At 42.9% G+C, this 11,886-nt stretch overlaps 1 protein-coding gene and 1 pseudogene across 2 annotated transcripts; both read left to right on the top strand.

The window, feature by feature from the left end:
- Window positions 1-5,644: 5,644 nt before the first annotated feature.
- Window positions 5,645-8,901, top strand: LOC136542307 (probable amidase At4g34880; annotated as a pseudogene).
- Window positions 8,902-8,966: 65 nt separating this feature from the next.
- LOC136542308 (uncharacterized) lies at window positions 8,967-11,616 on the top strand. 2 transcript variants are annotated; one of them, XM_066534680.1, is made up of 6 exons: window positions 8,967-9,121; window positions 9,724-9,851; window positions 10,001-10,256; window positions 10,793-10,880; window positions 11,263-11,329; window positions 11,406-11,616. In XM_066534680.1, exons 2-6 carry the CDS (start codon window positions 9,825-9,827, stop codon window positions 11,457-11,459), a joined length of 492 nt encoding a protein of 163 aa, XP_066390777.1. In that variant the 5' UTR covers window positions 8,967-9,121; window positions 9,724-9,824; the 3' UTR covers window positions 11,460-11,616. The 2 variants fall into 2 exon arrangements, with proteins under 2 accessions (XP_066390777.1, XP_066390778.1); XM_066534681.1 differs by lacking the exon at window positions 8,967-9,121 and having other exon boundaries at window positions 10,006-10,256.
- The last annotated feature ends 270 nt before the right edge of the window (window positions 11,617-11,886 follow it).

The following is an 11,886-nucleotide window of genomic DNA, read 5'->3' as shown; positions in this document are numbered from 1 at the left end:
AGATCCGAGGGTTTCATTGCAAAGTCGTTGTCTATAGAAATAGTACGTGTAGTGTTCGCGCTATTGTTTGATAATGTGAGGACATTTTTGCAAGAGTGCCAGCGCGCGTGGGCTTCCTCGCCGCGGGCCGCACCGTGGGCCACCGTGCGTTTGCGCGCACACTGCGTCGTGTTGGCCGCGCCCCGCGTTAGCCGAAATCAGTTTAGCTTTTTCATGGAGAATAGAAATAGCTTTTCATTTTAATTCTGAGCTAAACTTTGGTAATTAATATAAAATCATATAGGTATCCAAAAAATGTGAAATAAATTTTGTTAAGTTCCTAAAATTATGCTCTATATGTTAGTGTATTTAGCTCATATATGTGCTTGTTGATACTAGGAGCTATTAAATCATTTGTGAGTGCTTAATAGTATTAGGTTAAATATTATAGGAATTTTTGTGGTAAATTGGTGATAGCTTTAGCTTTAAAATTTTTATAGTAGCTTCGTGGTATTATTATATGCTCACTGTAATTTTTGTAGCTTTAGAATAGACTTAACATAAGGGTAGTTAAATGCTCTTTGTTTCAAATATACATTAAATCATTAGTAGAAATAAAGATATATCCTTCATTTGTAATGCTAGGTGTTTGTTAGTTGAACCCAACACTTTACTTGATGAAGATGATAGTTAGCTTAGTATCTTAGTTATTAGAGCTAACTTACTAGCTTACCATGTGTATTCTTATTTTAAGAGTTGTTGTTGCCGAAATGCTAAGTGTTGCATCATCATCGCATGCATGTAGAGAACGAGTTGGTGGAGATCGTGACCATCGGAGATCACGAGTTCGAGGAAATCATCGAGGAGTATGAGGAGGAGGTTCTCGTGCGGGAGGAGGGAGCTGACACCTCGTCTGCCCAAGGCAAGCCCCGGTGCATAACCCTTATTTTGAATAATCACTGGATTTATATATATGATGTGTATTTACGTTACAGGCTTATTGTTGAAACTACATGCATAGATATATCTACCTATGAGTCCTACTAGCTTAGGACGCGTAACTGCTATGCTTAGGTTTTTTGGTAGCGTGAGTAACCTACCGTTACTCGCAATAGGTGATTATTAATATTACTCTCATAATAAAATGGTGAAAGGAAATAAAAAACAAGCAGGGATATGGTACGAGTATTGGTGGGTGTAAGAGGTTGTGTCCCGCGGCGAACGGGGCATAGCTTGGTTACGCTGTTTTCCCTGTCCATGTCGGTTAAGGAAAAGCCGTTGCATTGGATTCTAGTCAGGTCACAGACTTATTATCCTAAGCACATACTTGCTTATGGGAGCAGAAAGGCTCATTGCTCTCTTGTCGTGGGTTCCGGCTCTTTCCTGACTGACTGATTGGAGACGATGATGGGGAAGGTCTAAGCACCACACTAAGTCTGGGACTCAGGTGTGGGGGCTTGGAGTCCATGTTTGGACGGGGACCTGAACCCCTTGATAGGAGAGTGGTGGGTTGGTCCTGCTTGTGCCTAGGGTACAAGCGGGACGTGTGTTTCAGGATACCCAGCTGAGCTACATTAATTCGTGAATCGCCGTGTGATACAGTACGATTTGTCTATGATCTAGCACAATAGTAATAACTGGAAGATAAAAGATGGTGAAATGAATTTGATTGCTCAACTCTTGCTTGAGAGTAGAACATGTGCTTACATAGAATGGTTAACTAATAAACTAATCATGACTGCTAATAAAACATCTACATAAGGATTCACTACTAGTGTTGCTTTTCGCAAAAAAAAAACCCAGCAAACCATAAAGCTTATCATATCCTTTGGAGTCATAAAATTATTCTCACTAGTCGGGTAAGTCTTGCGAGTACATTATATACTCAGGGTTTATTTATCTCTGTTGCAGGTGCAGCTTGAGGAGTAGCTGTTATGTGGAGGATTCTTCTAGTGGGCACAGACGGATACTTGTACCTTATCGTTAGATGTTTATTTTAATTCTATTGTTTAAATTCTATACTCTGAACTTGGTATTGTAATAATGTATTTATGAGAATTATTGTTGTATGAAATGGACTAAGTTTTGTAAACTCGTTCTCATTATTAGATCGTGGAGGAAAAATATGGATTATTCGAGTTCTCCCTTGGGGTGTGCTCGACGGAACCGTCCAATATAGCTTGTTTTTGGGGTGCTTTGTGTCTAGTGGAAGACGAACGCCTCCGAAGATGTGTTATTTCGGACGATTCTGCTACAGGTATGGGTGACCCGCTGGGTCTAGTTTACCCTATCGGATATGGGTCTAGGAAAAATTCACCACCCGCAACTGGATGAGGATTTTGATGTATTAGATTTTTTCGATGAGGATGGGTATGAGGTGTTAATACCACGGACTCGTCGCGAAGCACTACTCCTGTAGCTCCCTTCTTCGGCCCAGTTTAGATCCAAAAAATTTGGCAAAATGAGCACTGTAGCGTTTTCGTTGTTATTTGGCAATTAGTGTCCAATCATAGTCTAATTAGGCTTAAAAGATTCGTCTCGTGGATTTCGTCTAAACTGTGTAATTAGTTTTATTTTTTATTTATATTTAATGCTTCATGCATGTGTTTTCGTATTCGATGTGACAAAAAATCTTAAAAAAATTGGTGTTTTGGAAGGGACCTAAACAGGGCCTTCGTCTCACTGTGAAAAGCTGCATTCGTATTGCATTTAAGCCCTTGTTTAGTTTCATCCTAAAATCCAAAAAGTTGCTACAGTACCTGTCACATCGAATGTTTGCGGCTCGTACATGGAGCATTAAATGTAGACGAAAAGAAAAACTAATTGTACAGTTTGGTGGGAAATTGCGAGACGAACGTTTTAAGCCTAATTAGTCAATGTTTGGACACTATTTACCAAATAAAAATGAAGGTGCTACAGTAGCCCCAAAATCCAAATTTCGCGAACTAAACAAGGGCTAAACCATACATTGATATTTCGCTCATGACCCTTCAGGGTATGCCAAAGGTCCGTCGGTATTCCTGTAGCCTGTCTTGTCGCTGATTTGCTACAACTGCTACATACTACAGTGTTAGTGAGGTGGCGGCTGCAACTAGTTCAACCGAATAGGCCCAGCAATTTTTTGCCAACTATTCCATTTTCTCACAAATAAAGCTTACCACAACCTTGTCTACGAAAATGCCACCTATCAGAATTGTTTTGATTCTTTTACCTTATTCACATTGTGGCTGACTTGAAACATAGTGGATTTTCCGTTGTTCTAAATTAAACTATATTAAAATTTAATTAGGTCAAGCTTATTGAAATTACTATTTTAGCAGACTTGGTTTGATTAGGATAACTGACAATCCACTTAGTAGGAATTGTGCTGCGTTGCATATTTAGGTCTGGTTTAGTTCCTAAAAATTTTCACCCCAAACTATCACATCGAATCTTGTGGCACATGCATGGAGTATTAAATATAGACGAAAAAAACTAATTGCACAGTTTAGTTGAAAAAATCGCGAGATGAATGTTTTAAGACTAATTGGTCCATGATTAGCCATAAGTGCTACAGTAACTATCATGCGCTAATGATGGATTAGTTAGGCTTAATAAATTCGTCTCACAGTTTCCAGGCGAGCTATGTAATTAGTTTTTTTATTAATATCTGAAAACCCCTTCCGACATCCCAAAATATCCGATGTGACATCAAAAATTTTTATTTCACGAACTAAACACACCTTTAGAGAAGATGATCCAAAAATATGATCTTTTACATTGCTGGGAAACAACACGTGAGTACTATGAAAATCAATAGTAAATCAAAGGAGGTCGCCGAGTTTTATGTATGCATGCAAGCATAACTAGATTAGTGTAAAATTGCTGGACTAAATGATTAATACTTTCTCAATTTGAAATTACAAGTTATTCTAGTTTTTTATGTATAAAAAAGACTAGAACGACTTACGAGTAGCTTAGAGCGACATGCCAATATAAAAAGGAGGGCAATGCAAAAACAATTTGTGATATCATGGAGGAATTGAGACACTAGTGGCCCCGTTCATTGGTCTGAAACTTGGCTAAAACTGGCTAAAAAACATTGTTCTGGCTGAAATGTTGTGAGAGAAAAATACTGTTTCGGTTGAAAAAAAGAAGCCGAACAAGCCAAATATCATACCACCCGAACGAGGCTAGAGTAATTTGTTTTCGTCACCTTCTTTCCTCTCTACATGTTGGACCTTCACAGGGTCAATCACCTTATGCGTCTCTGCTTGAGGGTTGGCAACAACATGATCCGAGATTCCACAAGCAACAATGTCCTCATGGCCACGTTCTTCACCGTATCTGCAATTGAGCGCATAACATTAGTGTGTGCAGCACTAGCAATTATTCTCAATCCATCAACTAGGTCCTTCCCTAGTAGTAGCCAATACATCTTGACTAGGCATGTCTTCAGGTATGCAAGTTGCTCAATGAAGTCATCGAGCCACAATGGTGACCATGTGTCCACATTACAATGATGAAACCCAGTAATCTTCCCATCAATGCAACTCTTTAGGTGCCCAAATCCCACAAAAAACCACCAAAACTCATCCCCACTATCACCGACAACACAACATCAGCGCATACTCTAAAAATTGAGTTGCACTTATTAAACTAGCAAAATCCTTAAAACCTAACAATGCCACTACTATAAAACCCCAACCACCGAATCAAATACCCTAAATCCCGCCGATTCCGCCCCAATACGCTAACCCTAGGCCATAAAAACCGTACCTTCATGCAATCTAACCCCCAAACTGGAAGTGCAAAGTATTCCTTCGATGAACTCAAGTACAAAAGCTAGTGTTTGGTGAACTGACTGTACTTAGGCAGGGCGGGGCGGGGCAGGGGGGGTGATCCTCTGCCGCAACGTTGGGGGCAGCTTTGACCGCCGAGGCAGACTCCCACACCTTCTCTTGCCTCCATCGCCTTCTGCAGTAGGTCGCCATTGCCACCGAGGCACACCTGTTGGACTAAAAAGGCCAAGGATCCAACGGGGATCCCTGTTTGCATGCCAGCTAGGATAGCGGGCCAGGGTTTGCACCTATTTGGACTACTACGGACACCTGGTAGGAGTTATGGTACCCAGAAATAAAGAAATATATATAATGAAAGGTTAGAGCTAAGTGACACCTCTAAATAACTTTATAGATCGCCAATGTATTTTGCTTTATACAAAACCTTTGGCATCTCTCTCGGGAGCCGGGACACTGCAACCTCGAAGTGGTCCTACACTACTTGTGGTCTGACACTCATCAAGCATGTGAAAATGGAGCGTAAAGTAAAAATAAACAAATTAAGCCCAGGTTTAGTTTCAAAAAAATTTCACCACAAACTATCGTATCGAATTTTGCGGCACATGCATGGAGTATTAAATATAGACAAAAAAAAAACAAACTAATTGCATAGTTTGGTTGGAAATCGCGAGACGAATGTTTTAAGACTAATTAGTCAATGATTAGCCATAAATGCTACAGTAACTAACATTCGCTAATGACGGATTAATTAGACTTAATAAATTCGTCTCGCAGTTTTCAGACGAGCTATGTAATTAGTTTTTTTTATTAGTATCAAAAACCCCTTCCGACATTCCCGAAACATCCGATGTGACATTAAAAATTTTCATTTCATAAACTAAACACAACCTGAGAGCCAACGGTCGTGGAACAAGATGAGCACCTAGACAAGCAGTGTGCACACCACACACTGCGCTAAAGTTAGCACTAGCAGATCGGCCGGACGACAGTCCTAGCCAGTAGCTAGCTAGCAATAGTTGACCTGCGTCTCCAGGTCGTCGCAACCGTCCTGGGCATGGTGGCCCTGGCGTCCGCTGCCGGCAGCAGCAGCTCCAGCGGCAAGCAGTTCGAGTTCGAGGAGGCCACCGTGGACGCCATCCACCAGGGCTTCAAGAACGGCAGCCTCACATCGACGGTGCTCGTCCGGTTCTACCTGGACCAGATCGCCCGCCTCAACCCGCTGCTCCACGCCGTCATCGAGGTTAACCCGGACGCGCTAGCGCAGGCGGCGCGCGCCGACGCGGAGCGCTCGGCCTCCGGCGGCCGCTGCGCCGTTGGCCTGCACGGCGTCCCCGTCCTGCTCAAGGACAACATCGCCACGCGCGACAGGCTCAACACCACGGCCGGCTCCCTGGCGCTGCTCGGCTCCGTGGTCAGGCGAGACGCCGGCGTGGTGACCCGCCTCCGCCGCGCCGGCGCCGTGATCCTCGGCAAGGGCAACCCCTCCGAGTGGTCCAACTACCGCCCCGTCGACTCCGGCTGGAGCGCCCGCGGCGGCCAGACGCTGGTATTGTTAATACTACTTCAAAACTTCGATTGGTATAGCAAATCTGATACTGCTATGCGTGAAATTACAGAATCCATATGTTCTGTCCGTGACGCCATGCGGGTCCAGCGCTGGGCCTGGCGTTGCCGCGGCAGCCAACATGGCAGCGGTGACACTGGGGTCCGAGACCGACGGCTCCATCCTGTGCCCATCGTCGCTCAACTCTGTGGTTGGCATCAAACCGACTGTTGGGTTGACTAGCCGGTCCGGTGTCATCCCCATCACTCCTCTTCAAGACACTATTGGGTACGTGAGAAACAGAAAATACCCACCGGTTATATTAAACTCAAACGTGTTTATTACTATTTTGCTTTGGACACCAACACAGTTCGAAATGTTAAACTCCAAGATCTGTACATATCTAGTACAGTAATTTGTACTAAATAATAATGGTCATTGACCCGTGTTTGTCATCGCAGACCGATGTGTCGCGCAGATACGTGATGCCGTCCATGTGTTGGACGTCATTGTCGGCTATGACGAGCTTGATGCTGAAGCCACCGGAGCAGCGTCCAAGTACATCCCGCACGGGGGATTCACGCAGTTCCTGAGGATCCAAGGATTGAAGGCCAAGAGGATCGGTGTCCTCGATGTGTTTTTTCAAGGATACGATGACATGCAATTGGCGGGTTTACGAGAAGCATCTCGATACAATGAGGTACTCCCTCCGACTGTTAATACATGACGCTATCTCCCAGCAAAACTATGCTAACAGTTAATAACTGTCGAGGCCTCATACTCCACCGGTTATAAAAAAAACTTATGTTTTTGTTTTGTCCTCAGTCAAGTTTTCTCTAAATTTATAGAGAAAATTATATATATTTATGACACAAAATAGGAATCCAACAATAATTATTTTGTATAAACTTGATCAAACTTTAGATGACTTAAGACAAAACTAGAACATAAGTGGCATGTAAGAAAACTTCTATTCTTATTGTTTTGGTTCCTCACCAAAATAAGAACTGTGAGCTAAAAATGTCTCTTTTTAACTTTGACGGAAAAGTATCGCTTTGCATCTTCAATCGAAGATGCATCAGGCAAATAACAAACGCTAACAGAATACAACTCAAACTTCAAGTGGTTCGGCATTATTGACCAATTTTATGAAAGAAATTCCATCCATTTGACTATATGAGGTCCTGTTTGGATATACTCAGATTCGTATCAATCCACATGTGTTAGGGTAAATTAGAGTGGAATTTAAACTAAATTTCACCCTAACACATATGGATTAAAGTAAATCCGATAACATCGGAACAAAACATTAGGTAGAAATTTGCATGTTCGTTGGCTCGGGCGATCTGCATGCAACATCCTTTTGGTCCTCTCCTAGTTGCAACAATGCATAAAACCGGAGGTATTGCCAGTTTGCCACCCGGGACCTCCCTCTCCCCGAATAATACCTGTACATAAGGTTTTCTTTCTGGAAGCAGCTACAATACGGGCCGTAATTTCATTACCTTTCTTTTTTTTTCTTTTCTTTTGTTGATGAAGTTGTCAAGCACAGTACCGCTCTCGCTCCTAACATTGTTGCCACTATGCAAATTCCACTGGTCAAACATGTCTAGCATATTGTTTGGTCATGTAATTTTAAAATTAACTTGGACGACATGCCAAAGAAACTTAGCATACAGACAGCAGAATTGATGGCTTCCTTCGGCTGCCCACATTCGGTTGGCTGGCTAGTTTTTTTTTCCAGCTGGAGAAGTGTTTTTTCCACAAAAAAAAAAATCAGCTGCTACAGTGTTTCCGGCTGCTGCAGTGCGAATCTAATGCTAGCCGAACAGCTTCTGAATTGTTTCGTTGCAACTATAAAAGCAGCAAGTTTTGTATATATTCTAGTCCCTTCTACAAAGGTTAGCTTCAATAAGAACCACTCTTCGTTTTAACTACCTTGAAATTACGTAGGTCTATTATTTTTTTAAGTACTTCGCGTTTAACGGTCCAACTAAACAGAAAGCCCAAACACTGGCCTGTTTAACCATCCAGGAGCTGAGCTCCCTGAGTCTGCCGAGAAGCTGATGCTGCCGGCCCATTTCCGTTCGTTCTGATCCCGACGCATTCCAGCTGAGGGAGACCAGGAGTCTCACAGCAATGAAATTTTACAGGAAAAAAACACAGCGACGGCAAATATTTCCCGCAGTCGAAAAGGCCCTGAGCGGCTGAGCGCCGGTCCGCCCGTTCCCGACTCTCCGTCACCCAGCGCGGGCTGTGCAGCAGCTCCGCCGGGTGGCCGGGCTGCTGGCGACCAGTGGCCCTGCGCAGTGCGCCAGTGCCTGCCGGCGGGCGGCGCCGCAGTTGCTGCTTTGCCTCTGCGGCTCGCCTTCTCTGCATTCTCGTGGATGGAAGACAAAAAAACAATGGAGGTGCATTGGGAGACAGTAGGTCAAACTTTCTTTTCCGTTTGCGCCGCGGGCGGCGTGCCTTTCTCCCTGTCTCCATCCCGCTCCCACCGTGCGCCCCCCATCGCGGGCCTACGTACGCCTGGTCCACGCACCCGGCGCCATCCTGATCTGGTCGGTGGAGTTAGGTCCGTGGACGCGGTCCACTGAAGGGCCAACGCTCCGACCTACGGAGTACGGAGTAACCACATCACATTCCTTCCATCATTTCGTCCTTCCGGTGGTGGTGGCGGCCAGATGCGACCAGCCGACCCTTCTCGCCCGCGTGATTCCTCTCTGTCGCCTACCAAAAGCGGAGCAACCGAGGAAGGAAAAGGGGTGGGCGAGCAAAAGCGATTTGGCTTCTCTTCCAGTTCCGGATTCATCCTGAGGTGAGGTACCCTGCACCTAGAATATGCATTTCTAGTCTAATTTGTTTCTGCAATTGCTTGGTCGGGCGAGTTCCTACTGGGTCGCGGCCACTATGTATCGGTATACCTGATCCGGGGGCGGGTTTATTTGTTGGAAATCCTGGTGCGATTCTGAGGCGAAGAGCGATGCCCGTGGTTGCTGTGGTTATCTTTGTGAGCCGCATGTTTTGGTAGTATAAGTTCTATAATCCTGCTGCTAGATTTGGAGAAGGGATAGAGGAGGATGGACGGGAGCGGGACCGTGAAGCTAATCAAATTGGAGGAATCGAAGGGTTCGATTCAAGTAACGCATGACAGTGGCCAATGCTATGTTATTGAATGGACAGTATAAGACAGAGTAAACTGGACAGGAATTATACATTCTAGATGATACAATTTACTTTTAGTGGATGTAGGAGAACTGCATAAAAGACCTGTAAAATGCCTGGCTGATTGCGTCTTTGATTCTCTCTTTATGGTTTGCTAAAACAATGAAGTATACATTCTTGCAGCCACTGACGATTGAGGTCATGCTCCTTTGCAATGTTTGGCTACCATATGACTAACAGACTCTCTCTTTTCAGAAACACATGGCTGCCGCAATGGATATCTGAAGCATGAAAAGACAAACCGTCTCACTCTTTTAAACAGTTCAGTTAGCACACTTAATGGCTGCAGTGTTTGCATGACATTCTCTTTGAGCTTATATGGGGTAGGTGCCAAAAAAGATAGATTTGTTATCATCTCATGACACCTCAAATATTATTTTTGCCATACAAATATAATTAATATATGAAGCGCTTGAGTTCCAACTTTTGAGCGATTCCCTCCTCAAGCATATCTGATGTTTAATTTATGCAGAGCAGTGGCTGTATTGGTAATTTAAGCAGATCTCAGTCACTTCCAGATTCTAAACTGAAACGACCCTTAAGAAAGAAATCCCAGGATTCATCTACTGGAAACAGAAGACGATGGCAATCGGGTCTAGAAGCAATGGAGAAGAATGTTAGCATATCAGTTTCTCTTGAGGGGAATATCTCGTCTATTCCCAACTCGATAGTCAACGATTCTAAAACGTCAATGGAAAACGGGGTAGATACATCATTTATCAACCATGGTATGATCTCATATTGAAATCATGGTATCTTGAGTTGTTGTATTTAATGAGTTATATCTGTGATTGGATGCTTACAACATAAGTAGATTGAGAATGGTAGTTTGATTGTAAGGTAAATATGATTGTAGTTGTTTCATCCATTAGATTTTATAGCATCTTTGATATGCAGTTAATTGTGCTTGTACCAACACCAAAGTTGTACCCAATTTTTTTTATTGTTTTGAACAAGAACTGTACATATAGGCTTGTTCTTGGAATGATAAAGAAAATCACATTGGTAAAGGGGCTCATTCAGTAATCAGTACTGGTGTCATGTTAAAGTCAGTTTACAGAACATTGTTTCTTTCTCTCTTACTATTTGCAAGGGAAAGCTTTTTGTTAGCATGAACTTCTGTGGTCAGTTATTCAGACAATAACACATATGTTATAGCTAATAGACTAGTCATATAGTACCATTTTGTGGGGGATATGGATGAATGAATAGGATTTGATGCCAGAGAGTCATTTGTAACCAATTATAAACTTTGGTTCTGCAGCTGCTGAAGCATGGGCTGAGATGAGAAGACAGTGGGTTGGACATCAGGTAGAAGTTCCAAGAAAGTCCCCTCGAGAGCCAGTGATAAGGTTCCTGTCCTTTCATTTGCCTGAATCATAGTTTTCTGTGGAACACGATATATGGAATTTAAGAATCTATAGAGAACTAGTCTCATTGCCTTGGCTAGGTGTTTGGTAAACTAGCTAGTTTAAAGATCCTGGGAAATTTCTAATTATTTATTAAATTTCTGCATTACCCTTAATAACCTAGATAGTCCTTATGTTGAGCGCCTGATGCACTAACAAGCCGTCAGGAGCTTCCAGCAAATAAGTGATGTTAGTTCACAATGAAGAAAGCTTTATTGTTTCATGATAGTTAGATAGCTTCTTGATTCATGGTACGCTGCGAGCTATATTTGTTAGACATCTGTTAGCTTCCATTCTCAACTCCACTATGCCTTTTACATCGCAGTTGGTCCACAACATATGATGATCTCTTGTCGACAAGTGAGCGTTTTCCACAGCGAATCCCACTATCTGTAAGATCCTTGAGTTCAAGCTTTCCTGCTATTGGTCATTTATGTTATCAGCATCTGACTTGCAGAACCCTTGTAGGAGATGGTCGATTTTTTGGTCGACATATGGCACGAAGAAGGGCTCTATGATTAGCTGACCTCTGGCTTTCCGCCTTACTTTTAGAATGCGGTCAACTTCCTTCCCACAAAAGTTGTAATCTTCTAAAGAAATGAAAAAAAATACATAGTCGCTGAATTATTTTTAACATTTTAAATTGAAAAAAAAAACTGTTATTTGAAAAGGTACTACACTACAGTGGGTTGGTATATTTGGTGATGAGTTGTCAGCGGGTTCTTCACGTTGAAAGACTCGATGATTCCTGAATGAACGGTTGCTTAAGGGGAAGGGCATTTTCTCTAATACCATACATGTGAAGTTATTGACTAGGGTCTTGTTTGGATCCTTTGGGCTAACAGCTAGTTGCTAAACTTTAGTCCTTAAAGATCTAAACAGGAGGACTAATGGATGGGTTAAAGTATAGCCAAAGCTCAAACTAGTTGTTAGCTCACTCGTCCTATCA

Source organism: Miscanthus floridulus, chromosome 3 (assembly GCF_019320115.1).
Source record: "Miscanthus floridulus cultivar M001 chromosome 3, ASM1932011v1, whole genome shotgun sequence".
NCBI classification, from domain to species: Eukaryota; Viridiplantae; Streptophyta; class Magnoliopsida; order Poales; family Poaceae; genus Miscanthus; species Miscanthus floridulus.
This window is presented reverse-complemented; position numbering and strand designations above follow the sequence as displayed.